This window comes from Mauremys mutica, chromosome 9, assembly GCF_020497125.1.
Source record: "Mauremys mutica isolate MM-2020 ecotype Southern chromosome 9, ASM2049712v1, whole genome shotgun sequence".
Classification (NCBI taxonomy): Eukaryota; Metazoa; Chordata; order Testudines; family Geoemydidae; genus Mauremys; species Mauremys mutica.
In genome coordinates, this window is record NC_059080.1 from 25,579,807 (window position 1) to 25,596,988 (window position 17,182).

A 17,182-nucleotide genomic window follows, 5' to 3' on the forward strand; every position below is an offset into this window, starting at 1 on the left:
CTGGGGGTGGGTATTGCCACTGAGCTCCACTGTAGCTAACCTGGAGACTGTGGAGGAAGTGGGGGCAGGAGAGAAGGATAGGACAGAAGGGCCGAAAACACAAAGCAAGTACTTGTGTAGGGTTGCAGGATCATTTTATCCTACAGAGCAAAAGGCCAAGAAGAGCAACCCTTGACTTTGTGCCCTATTGCCACTGGCTCTGATGTTCATGCCAACTGTTAAACCATGACATTATGCTGTTTCCATCATTTCTAAACTTATTCCAGAACTACGATGATGTCAGCACTGGAATAAAACACTCAGAGGCAACAGTGGCCACTGGATTATTAAGAACAAATGCAATGGAACACAGGGCTAGGGGCTAGGAACTGCCAGAGTTCAGTTCCCATTCACAGTGTGGCAATGGTCAACTCCCTCAAGGAGACGAGGTCAACTTGAAATTCAATCAGTTAAAAAAAATTACAAGTAGTTTCAACCCTGCCTGAGATAATTTGTAAAGCCACCTCTTGGTTCTCCTCCTTCAAATCCCTCAAGGCTTGACCTTGGGAAATGCACCCATTAATCATGGCTAGATTGAGGGACAGGTGGGGAGAGTGGATATTCTTTATTTATGAGTATTTAAAGTATTCAGAACCATCAAGCTCTGCACATAGTAACCTGGAGTTCTTCTTATTATCACCCTCACTTTTCCTTCCTGATGTCTTCTTGCATCTTGTTGAGACTGTAAACAGTAACTTCTGGATAAAGAGTGTCCTTGTGTGTGTCCCCCTACCAATGCCCAAACAATAAATATTAACAACTCAGCTCCTACATCTTCTGCTGAACTCCCCTGCCAGCCTCAGAGGTTTTACTATTTTTGTAAACCATTTTTCTCAGCAAAGTCCCACTCAAACTAGAAAAGGAAGGCCCAGATCCCAACTTCCCTTGGTTTCAACTATTTAAATGGATTCAGATGATTTCAAGGACCTCTGAGGATCTGGCCCTAATTGACTGCAGGGGAAGGTGGAAAACTGAACATTCACAAAGTGCTGTCAAGTCAATTAACTCAAAAATTCGGCTCCCCCCCCCCAATCTGTCACCTCTAGGAGGTGTAATTTAGAACTACCCTAGGTAAAGCAAATCACCCAGAATGTGAATACAGTGTAAATCGGCAGCAGCAATTTAACCTGGTTTGTCTCCCTCTTCCTATCTGCAACAGGGAGATACTACTTAATCGTTTCCCCCTCGAGGCAGCTCAATAATCCTAAATATTTGTACACTGTTTGCAAATGCAAGGCGTTATGGAAATGCCAAGCCGTGGCTGGCAGCGGACTCACTGGCTGGCTCTCCTACCTGTGCACTGAACAGGAAGAGGCCGCCACGCTCCGGCTGTTCACACGCCTTGGTCAATCCCAGGGGTGGTTTGCAAGCCAGGAGGTTTAAGGGTTTGAAGCAGCGGTGTAACGTTACTGGCCTTTGCTCTAATCCAGAGCCGCCGGGGAGCGGGGACCGGGCAGTGCAACGGGGGCTCCCCTTGGTTTTGGGGACGAACCCCTCGTGAGCTCCTAGAGGGACAGCGCCCCCAGTTGATTGCCTTGATTCACAGCAATTCACATGCAGATAAACCGGAGCCGCCTAGTTCTCATTTCAAAGCGGCAGCCAGCTCCTCGCTACTCCCCGGGGAAGTGGAGATTGACACAGTCTCAACACCTCTGAGAACTGCCTGAAATATTTGTCTGACACTATTTAAATGCCGAGGGGGCTGTTAATGCAAACAGGCCTGGCCAGGGAGAGCCCCCTCTGCGAGATCAGCCCCTGCACTGCCGTGAGATCCCGGGCCAGCCCGCAGGAGAGCGGCCCCCCAGGGGCGGCGCTGGGGAAGGCTGGCTCTGGGCACAGCCGAGGGGCCCGACCCTGATGCGCCAGGAAAAGGCACCGTCCGCGAGTCAGTCCCCGGGCTCTGCGCCCCAACCACTCTCACCCCACACCCCCGGCCGGGCTCTGCGCCCCCCCCCACCCGGGCTCTGCACCCCCCCAACCCCACCCGGGCACTGACCCCCCCAACCCCCCAGCCGGGCTCTGCGCCCCCCCCAACCCCGCAGCCGGGCACTGAACCCCCCAACCCTCCAGCCGGGCACTGAACCCCCCAACCCCCCGGCCGGGCTCTGCGCCCCCCCAACCCTCCAGCCGGGCACTGAACCCCCCAACCCCCCGGCCGGGCTCTGCGCCCCCCCCCAACCCCGCAGCCGGGCTCTGCGCCCCCTGGGCCGGGCGGGGTGGCGGAGGCGGAGGCGCGGGCACTGCCGCTGCCCCCCGTTCTCGCTGACCCTGGGAGCTCCGGGCAGCCCCGGGACACCTGGCCGGGCCCTGGGGCGGGGGCGGGGGCGGGCTGTGTGGCTTTGACACGAAGCTGCGAACGGCCCCGCGTGTCCGGCCGGGAGCGGAGCCGCCGTGTGAATGGCACCGAAACTCCCATTGTCCGTCCCCCCGGGGGGTGCCGCGCCCGGGCGCTTTAAGAGCCGGGGGCTGCCGGCCGCCCCCCAGCCCCGCTCCCGCACTCGCCTCGCCCCTCTCCTGAGCGCCGCCTGCTCCTGCGATGGGCTCGAGCTTCCCTGCCCCGCTGCGGCTCACCCTGGCGCTGCTCGGGCAGCTGGGACTCTCCGCGGCGATCCAGTGGCTGTGAGTAGCTCCTCAGGGCGGAGGGGTGGGGGCCTGCGGCCCGCCCCCGCCGCTGAGAGATGCCCTGCCCGGGGCTCCCCAGCTCAGCTGGAAAATCCCTGTTCCCTAAACGGCTGCCTGGGGCCAGGGCAGGCTCGGCCACCCGCCGGGGGAGCTGGCTCCCTTTCTCTGTCCTCTGCTATCTAGGGGGTCCAGCGCCCCTGCCTTTCCCCCTGGGTTAGCGCTACTTTCTGACCACGCTGCAGCTCCTTGCACAGGCTGTGTGCCATTGTTCCCCTGCTGGATTTTAAACTCTACCCGGTCCTCCCTTCCAAGCCCTTTCCCCTTCTGGCCAACTAGCCACTGCCTGCCTTGGGGCTAGCGTGGAAGGATTTTCAGTCTTGCTTTTTAAATGGCATCTCAAATCAGACTGACATTTGCCCCTCAGGATACAAGTGTTGGCTGGTCTTTATAACTGCTTAGGTCCACTGAGTTCACACATAGCAATAATGGGTCACATGCAGCCTTGGGTGGGTGGGAGCATCCATTTGCTCCAGTTTGGCCCTTTGTGTGTATAGAATAAACAAACATACACACCTATGTGGCGGTTTATAGCCCAATTTGCAGATGTTCTGGGCACCGACACTATTTTAAATTAACAGAAACTGTGGCTGCTCATCCCTCTGGAAATCAGGCCCTGTGTGTCTATGTAACAAAAGCGTGTGCTAGATGTATACGTTCTAAACCCCACACACTGTTCACACTTATTTCCTCCAGTAGGGAATGCCTCTAAGGGTGGAGTGCCACCAGGACAACTCACAGCGCTGACGACCAGCTTCCCAAGTGTGCTGCCCTACAATGTACCTCAATCTGGATCTGGAGAGGGTGCCTCTAGGGACAGAGGGGAGTTTTAGCTGTCAGGTCTATTCAGTCCCGGTGCCTCTGCTGAGGATACCAACAAAGGGATGCAATTAGTACCAGCTATGTTTGTTTTAACAATGGTGATACCAGGCCTGAGACCCACCACCTCTTTTCAGGGGGGGGGGGGCACCGCTGAACAGCTGTCACTGATTTGGACTGTAACCAGATTCCTGATCTAAAGGTGAAAGGCTCTTACCAATACTAAACACATGGCTCATCTCTCACCCCCAGTAACAAATCTGGTCACAAGAAGGGTGGGCTGGACTGGATTCTCTACCCATCTCACTTGTTTATGGTAATTCCTCTTTCATGACAGAGGGCTGATGGTGAATGGCAGCAGGGTAGCCTGGAACGAGACCCAGCACTGTAAGATTTTGGATGGGCTAGTCCCAGACCAGGTGCAGCTGTGCCGAAGAAACCTGGAGCTCATGCATAGCATTGTACGTGCAGCCAAAGAGACCAAGGGAGTCTGCCAGAAAACGTTCTCGGATATGAGGTGGAACTGCTCTTCCATTGAGTATGCACCCAGTTTCACCCCTGACCTCATGAAAGGTAAAGGAAGCTCTGCTTCTATACTCCGCATCTGGCATTTCTATACTCTGCTTGTCTAGGCACTGTATTTTCATTCTCCGGCAGTCCGTTCACATGCAAAATTCCCATTGTAATCAATGGGCCATATTCTGATGTCAGATACTCTGGAGTAACCATATTGACATCACTATAGAGATACAGAATTTATACCAGTGTAACTAAGATCAGAATCTGGCCTGGAGTGTGCAAAGAGACTGCAGGATGCAGTCTCAGAGCTAGCTCTCTGTCTGGGTGACTGACATTAACTTCCACATAAAAAAGAACAATTGCTAGAGACCCCCAAACAAGAAGGGGAGAGTTAATCCCAGGGGAAAGTAAAGAACAGAACAAAACAGGGTGAAAAAAGATAGCACAAAGAATAGAATCAGAATGGGATGCAGATGGGTGGGGGCACAAAGGAAGTATATTTTCTTATACCTGTTTTTGTCCAGTTGCTATTGACTCAGCAGGAATTTTGCATTCTTGCTCCTGTGAAAGGAATTACTGGCTAGAGGGAAAGAAAGTAGCTTTTTGGAAGGAACTGAGAGGGCCCTGTCTCCCTAATCTAATAGGGCTCTGGCCCTAGTGGCTGGGGTGCAGTGGGGTGGGGGGGAGGATGCCACTATAATAGAAATAATACATCTGTCAGAGGAGATCTACTTGATCCGTTAAAGTACATTGCTGAGTAAACCATCCTGGGTTCTGTTTCTGGAGCTGCTGCTGTTTTGCTGTGTGACTTTAGCAAGTTGCTCTAACTCCCTGTACTTCATTTTCCCTTTCTGTGAAATGGGGAGAATAATGCTGACCTACACCACAGTTTTTGTGACGAGTTTGTGAGATTTCAGTAGAGAGAGTGTGTGCGTGCATGCTCTGAGATCTTGGGTGAAGAGAGCTGTAGAAAACCAAGGTACTAATTGTAAACAGCACTGCTCTCTCCAAGGACCCATGTAATGAGGCTGAGGAGAGCGAGCCTCTGCTCACTCTGGAGCCCAAATCAGTGTTGCCTGGAGCGTCAGCCAAAAGGAAATGCTTCCCTCATGCCCCCTCACCCCAAGTCCTGAATTCTGATTGCTGTTGTGCTGCCGCTGTCACCGTGCTGAGATCCCTGTGAAACGTACAGTTAGCATCAAATGGATGAGAGGTGGGGATGATTCTGAAGAGTACATGGTGATTTTCTCTGTATGAAGAAAGCTCTGTGGCACTAGGAATCACATTGGTGTTTCTGGGATTCAGGACTTTCTGGGATTCTTCCTTTTTCTTTTTAGGGACCAGGGAATCTGCATTTGTCTATGCATTGGCTGCTGCTGCTGTCAGCCATTCCGTCGCTCGGGCCTGTGCCTCAGGGGAACTACCTATCTGTTCCTGTGGACCTGCACCATCTGAGGTGCCTGGGCCTGGCTTCAGGTGGGGTGGCTGTGGGGACAACCTCCGCTATGGCCTCCAGATGGGTTCTGCCTTTGCTGATGGTCCCATGAAGTCCAGTAAGGCAGGAGGACAAGCCACCAGGCTTATGAATCTACATAACAATGCAGTGGGCCGACAGGTGGGTATGGTCACTGGCCACAAAAATTGGCAAGACAGCCACAACCAGGGCACCTCCTTTAAGAAATAACTGGTTATTCTGCCTGAGTTGCAGAGGAGGGCTGCAGCCTCTTGCCAGATTGTTGGGAGACCACGCATGAATAAATTGTAGAAGCAATCGATGGGTTAAAGTAACTTTATAATGACCCATGCACGCAAACACATGCCTTACAGAAACAGGGCAGAGTCCCTGTCTTGCTAACCTCCAGGGAGATAATTGCTGGCTATTTATATCTTCCCAATGATACATTGAGATCCATCCTAGCTTTGAACCTGCTTTACCCCAGGAACTAACCTGCTATACTAAGAACTGCATGTTTTTCTGTATGTCTCTGCAGACCTCCACTCCTGGTAGCTAATGGACCTGTGGTGACCAAACTAACCCAATCAATGACCTTGCTGACAATTTGCCAGGAGCCCACAGCTGGCACCTAATGTGCAAAAATGAGCAAATAGCAGCTACCTCTCCTGCTTAATACTATGGAGTGATGGCATGCAGAGACTACAGGTCTCCAAACGTAGCCAAGCTACTTGGAGCAAGATGGGAAACATCCCACAGCACACCCCTGAATTAATGAAGGGAAACTTCAGGTCCCATTGCAAACTTATGGATGGCACTTGTCCCAAGGACTACCCTCTTGTTACAGGGACACTAAAGAATAGTAAATGAGCCCTTGGATTCCCTGTTAGTCTTGATGCAGCATTTCATGTTTGGCAATGCAGGAAAGCATCCCCCATAGGTAATAAGTGAGATAAGGCCTCCTGGGTGCCAATGACTGGCCATGTTTTCTCATATCCTGAAGCCTCCTGTGGATGCTCTTCAGAGATCTTCTTGGGATGTATGGGCTGTGTCAGGGAAGGATGAATCCCAGCCTTGGGTTCCTTAGTGATTTTATTTCTTTCCAGGTATTGATTGACTCCTTGGAGACCAAGTGTAAATGCCATGGTGTTTCGGGCTCCTGCTCAGTTAAGACTTGTTGGAAGGGGCTGCAAGATTTGAGTGAAATAGCCACTGACCTCAAATCCAAGTACTTGGCAGCCATCAAGGTGACCCACCGACACATGGGAACCAGAAAGCAGCTGGTGCCCAAAGAACTGGACATCAGGCCAGTGAGAGAGGCTGAGCTGGTTTATCTAGTCAGTTCTCCAGACTACTGCACAAAGGATCCCAAACTGGGGTCTCTGGGGACTCAGGACAGGTAAGGACCAGCTACAGATACTGTAGCTTCCCTATGTTATAACTCTCCCTCTGGTATAAGGGGCTACCTTAGACCTCTGCAGTCCAACCTAGAAACAGTCTCTCTTTAAATCCCTTCTTGTCTGAATGATGTAATCTCTGCTATAACATACACAACATGTCCCATAGCCAGCTTGATTGTGAGTGCATAGGGAGGCTGTAATTGCAAGAGGTTCTGAACTCTCCCTGCATCAGTTTTAATAAACTCCCTAGCCCCTCTCTTGTCGTGCATGCCCTACCACAGGCAAACCTTGTAACCATGTAACTCGCTGCAGACTTGAAGACAGTTTGAGGGAGGGGAGAGGATGCAAAAGGTGGAGAGAAGCACCTTCTCATATGGCATGGTCTTACAAGGGACCTCCCATGGTCTAGATTGGGCCCCATCCATCTTATTATTCTATCTTTTCCACTAGAGCTTGAGTGTTTTGTGGAGAGGAAGAAATTGCCAGTTAGTTAGATGACAGACCCAGCAAGTGTGGGGGATTCCCATGAAACCCTAGCAGCTTGTTTATCTCCCCTGGGTACAGGATGGCGGGCGCCCCCATATTCAGGATTCGGCTGTAAAGGCAATGGAGAGCCCAGTAGATTCAACTAGTCCATTCCTTAGCCCAGCCCTGCTGCCTGGCATATGAACCTGCTATTCCAATGGGTCTCAAACTTTTGTACCGGTGACCCCTTTCACATAGCAAGCCTCTGAGTGCAAGCTCCCCCCCCCCTAAATTAAAAACACTTTTTTGTATATTTAACACCATTATAATTCTGGAGGCAAAGCAGGGTTTAGGGTGGAGGCTGACAGCTCGCAGGCCCCCATGTAATAACCTTGTGACCCCCCTGACGGGTCCCAACCCCCATTTTTAGAACCTCTGAGCTATTCAGTAGGTGGAGTCAGAAGCATTTACCCACCCCACCCTGATGAGTCATGAGGATAATGGTCCTCCAGTCTAAACTCTTCCATAGTCCTCCTGCATCAAACTGGTTATCATTCCAGTGTCCCTCAGGGAGAAACAGCCCCTCCCAAACTATTCTCTGGTGCCCATGTATGTCTTTCCCTGGAGGCTGAGCAAGTCGCTTTCTAGACTGACCTATCTCAACTCCTATGCCATGACTAGCACCTCGACACAGCTGTGCCGTCACATCCCTGAAGCCCCTCAATGCCCTCATCTGCTTCCACTTTGGCAGGCAATGCAACAAGACCTCTGTGGGCAGTGACAGCTGCAACCTGATGTGCTGCGGGCGTGGCTACAATGCTTACACTGAGAGTGTGGTGGAGAGGTGCCAGTGCAAGTACCATTGGTGCTGCTACGTGATGTGCAAGAAGTGCCAGCGGACAGTAGAGAGATACGTGTGCAAGTAATGCAGGAGGTCCTGAAGCAGCCCATGCACTGAGAAAGCACTAAAGGACCTATGCTCCGAGACACTCCAGAGCATGCCTGGATATTTAATTAATCACAGTGGAAGCTGTGAGCTTTGGCTAGAAAAGGGGCCATGGTGGAAATCCTCATATTGGCATTACCCAGGAAAACACACATTTTTTGGGAAAAGGCCAGGCCTGATGTCCTTAGCCTCACCCCTTCCAGAGCAAGAGAAACAGCTGCCTACTGGGGCTGACCTGGTTTGTTTAAATTCTCAATCTCCAGCTGGGGACAAATAATTTATCACCCTACATGCATGGATCTCTTTCTCCCCTGAGCTGCCAGCAGCCATTGTCTCTTTGTGGGAAGCTTCTGAAGGTGGCCTGAAAGTCAGGAGTGATGGATGGAAAAGGGTGTGGGGTGGGGAGAGACAAGAGTGAATTCAGGGGAAGAAAGAAGTGCTGCTCCTGAATAAGCATGCTGAGGAAACCATGGGCATGCACTTTTGGGGTGGCAAGCTGACCCAAGGCCACCAGATACTCTCAATTTCAAGACAGGTACATGTTCATTGTCTTCTGCAGTATCACACTTTCCCTCTAACATTAGGATCAGGCTTGGGTGTAGGCTAGAGAAAGACCTCTGCCACCCTCTTCACTATCAGAGAGATCTATTCCTCTGTCCTCTTATAGCAATGAGAGAAAGAGAGAGATTCTAATATCATGGTGATGGGCATGCTATAAAAACTGAGACAAAGGAAAAGTCCATAGGGGATGTAGATGGAAATAGTGGGATGGAAAGCGCTATTGAACCAGAGGGGTCTTGGTAAGGACCAGGCCTGATGCTCCTGCCCCCGAGCTCACACCTTGTGAGGTGGAGAAGCCAGTAAATTGGGTGGCACATTCTCATTCTCACATCCTTTTCTCCCCTCCTCTTTTGCTCCTCCACACCCAGGGTGGCAGCCTGTCTGCCTGCCCCTGTCTCTGAACCAGGCTCACTCAGGAGTGCTGACAGTGAGTGCTGAGTACATTGGCTCCAGGGCCCCTTTGTAGGATTTGGAGATGAAACTGAATTTTTTGATTTCTGCTTATTTATTTGGTGCCTTTTAAATAAATATGTGCGTGTCTCTGCCAATGATGGCCCTAAGCCTCATGCGTTACCCAGGAAGGCTCCCCACTCTGTACCCCCCAGAACTCAGCTGGCCACAAAAGGGATGAGGCAATGCTGTCTCCCCTCTTTGCCTGGTAAAGGGAGTGCAAAGCAGACATTCCGCAGCCTTTCAGGAGATGAAATTGCAGAGGTGGCTTCATAGTTTAAAGGGAAAGGATGTTTATTTTCATTTGAAGATGCTTTTTTCCCTTTCTCCTGTATCTCCTTTGGTACTGATAACATACTGATTTGGCTGTTGTGGCCAGACACAGGTTTCCCTATATGCACATAACAAGCTTTGGAACATTTTTCTGGGTTACTGCAGATCTAATCTCCCAGCAAAGTACCCACTCTTCTGGGATTTATTCCTAGTAGCAGAGAGCTTGAGTCTGGGGAAATGATCCCTGAGTTGTTTCTGATCTTTATAAATCATGGGTCAAACTGACCTCTATGAGAGCTGGCAACTGGAGGAGAGGTCAAAAGTGAGTAACTTTCAAATGGACTGACTTTTTGATACATTTTCCTCCCCCTGTTTGTCTGTGGGTCACACTGCAGCTAGTGCTGGCCCCAACAGCCTTAGTTCTCTCAGAATACACATCAAAGCCAAGATGAAAGCAGAGAGACACCAGCTGCAGCTTTCACAGATTCCTCTTCCTCTGAGTGTAAGGGGAAGGATTTTTCTTTTTTTCTAAAAGGCAATATGCGCAGGACATCTGTAGGGTGGGGCAGGCTTGTAAACTTGATCAAAATTCTAGGGCAAAGCTCTTGTGGCCCTGGGGATTCTGTGCAGCTGCTGATACATTTATTTAAAAAAAATTGTGGGTTTAATTGAATTAAATAAGGAAATGAATAATTCTTTTGCTTCACTCTCTTGTGTCATGAAATCTGTTCTAACTCTTTACTGTACTCAGCCTCTAAATGTTAATATGCTGCAGGTTTTGTATTGAAAATGAAGAGCTGCATCTCACCAGTTCTCAGCAGAGATCTGGAGGTAGTTTGAGATAAGCAGATGTGCTAGAAATTAAAATGATCAGAGGTGAAATAGCTAACTGTTTACAATGAAATGCATATAATAAGAGTTCAGCTTAATGACTATTGTTTCAGACAATCTGCAGCCTCAGCCAGATATCTCTGCATCAGCTACTCTTAGGCCTTATGTAGATAGTTTTCTTCACAGCTGTGAAGGTTAAAAAGTTAATTTTCTATTTTTAAACAAAAGCTCAAATCTGGAGCTCATGCTTGTGGCGTGTTTGTTCTCACAAAATTTTATTCACAGAGAGAAGGGAGCTTCCAGCCCTGTTGGTTACAGAGGGCTTCCCACTGTGACTGAGGTGCTGGACTTTTTGTGCCTGCAACCAGCAAGTATAGCCAGACCTACCCTCCTTTATTCCAGTGAGTTAATGTTGGTGCTTAATTAGTAACATAAATGCCTCCACCATAACCACTTAATTGCTGAATAACTACCAGATCCAACCAGCAGAAGACATCGCCATGCCAGGCATACCATGAGCTGGAAATGCAGGTTAATAGTGTTAATGAACTCTGTGTATACTAAATATTATGGAAGTAGGAGGAGCTATGAATCCCACTGAGCATGGCAAAATGATTTAGTGATGCCAGAAATGTGAGTAGGAAATCACAGAAGGTGATAGTACACTAGATGTGAATCTCCAGTGGTTTGAGAAAAACCAGACTGTTTTGTGCTAAATCTGGAAAGGCATCATTTCTGGAGCCGTTAGAGGATAGTCCCACTCTATCTGGCACTGGTGAGGTTGTACCTGGGAGGCATCATTCAGTTCTGGGCCTCTCAGCCCCAAACATATTGGCGAAAGCTCCAAGTAGAGCAACAATAATAATTGGGGGTTGCAGGGACTGATAAATGAGCAGCAATTGAAAAGGTTAAAACTCTATGTGAGGGGAACATGATACATGTGTAATGGAATGAAGGGTGCAAACACTTTAAGGACTTATTTAGGGTGGTACAAGGGGATATAAGTAGGTGTCATGGGCTGAAGCTGAGAGGGAATCTGTGAGAAGGTGGGGGTGGGGGACAGACCCAGTGTCCAGTCCCCCAGCTCCAATGACTTATTATTTAGCATAGTGGAACAGTTTTGGCAAGAGAGGTTGAGGGAGCCCTGCATCACAATATCCCATAGCTCCCCTGAGAGGCAGGGGAGACCTCCTTTTCCAACCAAAGGCAGCTAGTCAGCTGTCACTGCAGCCTCAGGGCTGTGTGTCACCTCTCTTCCCCAATAGGGGAATAGATAAATGATCTGGGTAGTAGTGGATCCCTGGCCCTCATCCCCCCCACTGATGGTAGTCCCACAGAGCTAGAGAAGGTAGGTTGTGTGTGTTGGGATGGAATGCTCTTTTTACCAGAAATCTTTAAGCAGCCCCTAATTTGCATGAAATGGAGCAGATTGTAGCTTCTATTTGTTTACTCCTGCAGCTGGAGGCTTATCATAGTGTGAGCAAGAGCTTGGTGAATGATTACATATATGTGCAGGAGAACCATTTTGCTTCTGCATACTATGTTCATTATTTAATATGAAGGGGTAGCCTGCAAAGACATGTCCCACTAGGCAATACTCGGTCACTATCCAAGCAGCTAGGCTGCATTCTCATACCAGTAGTCATAACTGGCTGTGCCTATGTTGAATATAAAGGCAGATACAGGCCATATCCAGCCTAGAGCCCATACTTTGGCCACCCCGGCTGTAAGTGGCTCTGTAAATCTAATGAATCCTAAAGAAGAGCTAGATGTAGCTTGAAAGCTACATCTCTCACCAACACAAGTTGGTCCAATACAAGATATAGGGTTACCAGATAGCAACTGTGAAAAAATGGGACAGGGGATAATAGGCACCTATATAAGAAAAAGTCCCAAAAAAACAGGACTGTCCCTTTAATAATGGGATGTCTGGTCACCCTAGATATTACCTCACCCACCTTGTCACTGAAAATCTAACTCATTTTAGACCTAGGAAGGCAGCAGGTGAAAACAGGAGCCATAGCTCACAATAGGGGAAGGGCCTGGGCTCCTGACAATTCAACAGCACAGGTAAGAGCCTGCCCACACCGCTGGGTGGACCTGCTTGCTCACTCTAGACAAGACCTGGGTGGGGGGGCATTGTCTCAGCTTCCAATTATTTCCTTTCATCTCAATCTAGGATCCATTTGGCTAATGTTGATAATGCTCCTCTAGGCCTGTTTAACCCCACCCCAGATAATCGACACTGAAACTGCTCACACACAATGCAAAGGGGTGGGGTGCTATGCTTGACCATCAGCATGTTTGCAATTAGCCAGAGAGCACCACTTCAAAGAGGGAGCATCAGATCTGGTGAGCAGTTGTTGAGCCTGATAAGAGAACAGGCACTTCATAGGATTTCCTTTAGTTCTGGGCAAGGGATTTATTCTTGAAGGAGTTGGCAAATTCCAGTTAGCAGACAAAGCAAGGCCATTGATAGGAAAGATGGAAGTGGCCTTCATCGTCTTCCCTGTTTATGGAGCAGGGTCCCTTACCCTCCTCCCGAAGCTTCAGCTCTGCAGAGTGTGGGGCATCTAGCTTCCTTCAACTCCCCCAGACATTGTTGTTGTCCTTAGAGAATCATAGATTTAGAGTTGGACTGGATGACCTCCTGAGGTCTCTTCCAACCCCCTGCTCAAAGCAGGACCAACCCCAACTAAATCATCCCAGCCAGGGCTTTGTCAAGCCGGGCCTCAAAAATCTCTCCACCTCCCTAGGTAACCCATTCCAGTGCTTCACCATCCTCCTAGTGAAATAGTTTTTCCTAATATCCAACTGCAAAATAACTCAGTTGCTACGTGCCAACAATTGCTTCTTTAGGGCAGGTTCTGTCATGCTGCTTTGTTCAGACTCTGTGCTAATTTTTAAACAAGACTTGCCCATAGCGACATCTACTCCATAAACACCTTCTGGAGGGTCCCTGGATTCACTGACAGGGGCAGGTTTGCTCCTACCATGCAAACACACATACGTTTGGGGGTGGGGAGAGTTGTTTCACAAGCCTGGAAATCCTGCTAAATTGAGAACAGCTGAGGCTTCCTCATTGGGGGAAGGGGGAAAGAAAAGAGTTCTGCCTGTCCAGGTGGAAGAAATTAAGGGCTCGACTCTTGTTAATACCAAACATATGCCTCTCTGGTTTAGCTGATCTAGGACAATAAAATGACAAGGGTCCTCATTACTGAGCTAACCTTAGTACTCAGAACTCTAATAAGCTAGAGGAGCTGTTTAAGACAGCAAAACAAATGACCCTATGAGAAAGGAAAGAGCAGTTCCCTGCTTCCATCTCCCCACCCCAAGCCAAAGGGAGACAAACAAATGACTGGTTGATGTTCTACAAGAAGTTGACTCCTGCTTGCTGTTTCTTCCGGCTGTTATCCTGCTGAGGCTCCACTGCAGCCAGTTTGAAGTAAGTCTGTTTTTGTACAGGCTGGTGGGAATTGCTTCACAATTCATCACTTCTATCGGCTGAGTTCACACCATGGGCTCATCTTATTCCATCCAATAAACTCCCTGTGGGCCACTGTCCCATCCCTCTCTATTTCAAGGGCTCCCTGCAACTCCCCACCATCCTCTCCCTCATCCCTGGTGCTCTGTGTGCACCCCCATATTAGGGTCCTGTATTCTCTCCCCCTATGCCAGGGGATGTGAGGATTTATTTACTTTAGCCTCACCCAACCCTCCTGTGGGGTAGGCTTAGGATATACAAGGATCACTGACCTAATTGCTGAAAAACAGCCATCTGTGGAGCATGGTAGCCATTTAACAGCATCAGTACACAGGTGTTTAGGACAGGAAGTGAAGTAGAATTCTTTATCCAACTGAAAATGTAGGAGGTATTTAGGGAGCTAGAATTCATGCCCATTGGAATTTGGCTAGGAATCTGGGTTCTGTATGATGATGTCTCAGAAAACACTCTGAGTAATCAGGGGTTTGGTTTGATGTCCTCTGAAAATTGGCACCTTCAGCAGCATGATGTTCCTAGCTCCAGCATGGGGTTGTGGTAGAAAAATAAAACTGGCAAGAGACTGGGTCTGTGCTGATCAGGGCCTAGCCCACACCTTATTGCTGGGAAATTGGATCATACTAGTCCCGCTCTCTGTGAGGCTTGGGGCCAACTACCATGTGTAGATCTCTCGGATTCTGCTAATGTATCGTGGGCACCTAGCCTAGCAGTTTGGGAAGGAAGAGCCTGTGTTTACACTAGATTTTTTCCCTAATATTTCCCACTGGTGCTGCCAGCAGTTAGCCTCACCAGTGAGAGTGTAGTTGCAGGCCAGCTCCTGCTGTTCTAATCACTGTGCTGTCTAAACCAGCTCAGAGCAAGTCTAGGTGACATAATGGTTAAAATGCTGGAGGAGCCAGTCTACCCTACAAGTCCTTCTGTTGCTATCACCTGGAGCGCTGCATGTCCTAGAAGAGGATTACATTGTTGAAATCCCATTTCTAGAAGTAACAGTGGGTGGTTCAATGGGAGGTACTCTCCCCTCTTAACTAACTGATGTGCTGTACAGCTAGAGGTGCTCTCTTTCTGATGAGAGAAACTGGTTGTAATGCCACATTGCATTCTTTTTTCAGAGTAGCAGCCGTGTTAGTCTGTATCCGCAAAAAGAACAGGAGTACTTGTGGCACCTTAAAGACTAACAAATTTATTATTGCATTCTGTCTCCTTAACCCCTTCCCCCCTCCGCTTCAGTTGGATATAGGATTCTCCTTCTCTTCTTCTACTAGTCTGCTGTGTGGTGTCCCACTCTAGAGATGGCTGCATTTATGCAGTGGGTAAAATGATTAAATAGAGAGCATATAATTCATTAGTAAAGAGGTCTGGGATCCATTTGGATGACAGGCTACAGAAATTTCAAACAAAATATTCCTTTTAAGAAAATCTACACCTTTCCAGGGCTGAATCCATGTCTGTACTGGATTGTCTGTGTCTGATTTAGATCATGAGCTACTTATTATTATTATTATTATTAATCCAGTACAGCAAAAACCTCTTTAAAAAAACCTGCAGCAGCACTAGCTCTAATACAGCAGCATCAAGGTATTACTGGTGATCTTGCAATAGGTGCTTCTGGCTTCTTCAAGGGAGGGGAGAAGCCAAAACCTGAACCCACACCTCACCAAGAGTTACTTTAATCCTGGGATGAGACACAGTATGTGGGGGTGTTGCACCTCACTGAGAGACCAATCACAAAGGCTACTGTGGTCTTGGTTGGCTTTTCCCACCAAATCAATGAGCAGCAGCAGTTCGGTCAGGCATCTCCTGCTCTTTCAGTCTTGCAAGGAATTAGCTCCATTGGGTGAAGTGCAACAGGCAAAGCATATCAATGGACCGTGTGTCTGTGTCCAGCATGTGCTTCTAGTACAGCCAATATGTGATATTTCAGTTTTATAAAGCTTTTATTGGAAAGGATTCCCTGCTCTTCTCCCGGCACACAATAGGACTATGGGTGCAGCATCCAGATTTTCATTTTCACTGTAATTTCTTCATGGTAAGGTTAATGGGGAAAAGTGAGACTAACAATGGTATAACAAATACATCTTCAGAGAGCTGTGCGAAGGAAATTGGAGCAAAAATCATGGGAAAAGGTAAGACAATTAGCTTTAGGAAAGCTAGGTTTTCTCTGCATTAAAAGTAACATTGGTTTAAGATGGGTGCCCTGCTACTTTGCCCATTTTGCTAACAAGGGAAGATGCATAGCAAAGCTTGTAAATAAAATTGTCCACAATAGATCATTTTCATGTGCCCGCCAAAAGCTTGGGGCAAATACACAGCCCCCATATAAGGCACTAACATCAAACAAACAGGCTTCCTGACTAACAGTGAAATGCCCAGAGCACTCTGTGGGACCGTGAGAGCGGGAGTCATGACCAGGCTGGCAGGAACACGCTTCTTTCAGAATTTTGCCCATGGAAACTTCTTGAAATTCACGGTTAATTTACAGAGGATGAGACTTTGCCCTGTACACAGGCAAATGGTATATTCCTGAGGAAAAAATATTCTTTGATAATGGTCAAGGTTTAGAAATGCTGCTCCAGACATATACAAAGGTACAATTTATTTTAAAAAATACCCACCAAAATGTTAAAACTATGGCAATAACCCATAAGGTGAAGTATACATTCCCAATCCCTATTGGAATCTTGTTAAGATTTTAGCCTCCATATCTTCCACTGGCAATGAGCGCTACAGCTTAAACACATCATGCGTGAACAAGTATATCCTTTTAACAGTTTTGAATTTCCTACTTTTTAATTTCACTGTCTTGTTCTTAGATTATAAAACAAGGCAAATGGAAGCCCTCGATCTACCTGTCCTATAACATTGATACTTCTATCATATACCTTCTTATTTGTCTCCTTTATAAGGTAAATAATCCTAGTCTTTTCTATCATTCCTCTCATGAGTTTTTCCATATCTTTGATTGTTCTCATTGCTCTTCTCTGACCCCTGCCTCCAGTTCTGCAATATCCTTTTTGAGATGGAGTGACTAGTACCATACACAGTATTGCAGGTGAGGCTGCACTGTTGATTTATATATTACCTTCCAGTTCACTGAAGTGGATCACTGGGGATTTCCAGGACCTTGAATATTTGTCTCTGCTATTGCAGAGAAAAGAAAAGAAAAAAGAAAAGGAGTAGGTTCTTTCACCTCAAAGGGACTACTAGGAAACTAAGACCCTTCCTTCCTGGGCCAGGTGTATCAA

General features: G+C 48.2%; 1 protein-coding gene across 3 annotated transcripts; it reads left to right on the plus strand.

Moving 5' to 3' along the window:
* The first annotated feature begins 1,662 nt into the window (after nt 1-1,662).
* LOC123377256 (protein Wnt-11b-like) lies at nt 1,663-9,948 on the plus strand. Of its 3 annotated transcripts, none has more exons than XM_045029919.1 (5): nt 1,663-1,924; nt 3,875-4,110; nt 5,394-5,671; nt 6,616-6,908; nt 8,126-9,948. In XM_045029919.1, the coding sequence occupies exons 2-5, from the start codon at nt 3,882-3,884 to the stop codon at nt 8,298-8,300; spliced, it is 975 nt and encodes a 324-aa protein (XP_044885854.1). In that variant the 5' UTR covers nt 1,663-1,924; nt 3,875-3,881; the 3' UTR covers nt 8,301-9,948. The 3 variants fall into 3 exon arrangements, with proteins under 3 accessions (XP_044885854.1, XP_044885853.1, XP_044885856.1); XM_045029918.1 differs by lacking the exon at nt 1,663-1,924 and adding an exon at nt 2,531-2,658; XM_045029921.1 differs by lacking the exon at nt 1,663-1,924 and adding an exon at nt 3,721-3,739.
* Nucleotides 9,949-17,182: the final 7,234 nt, after the last annotated feature.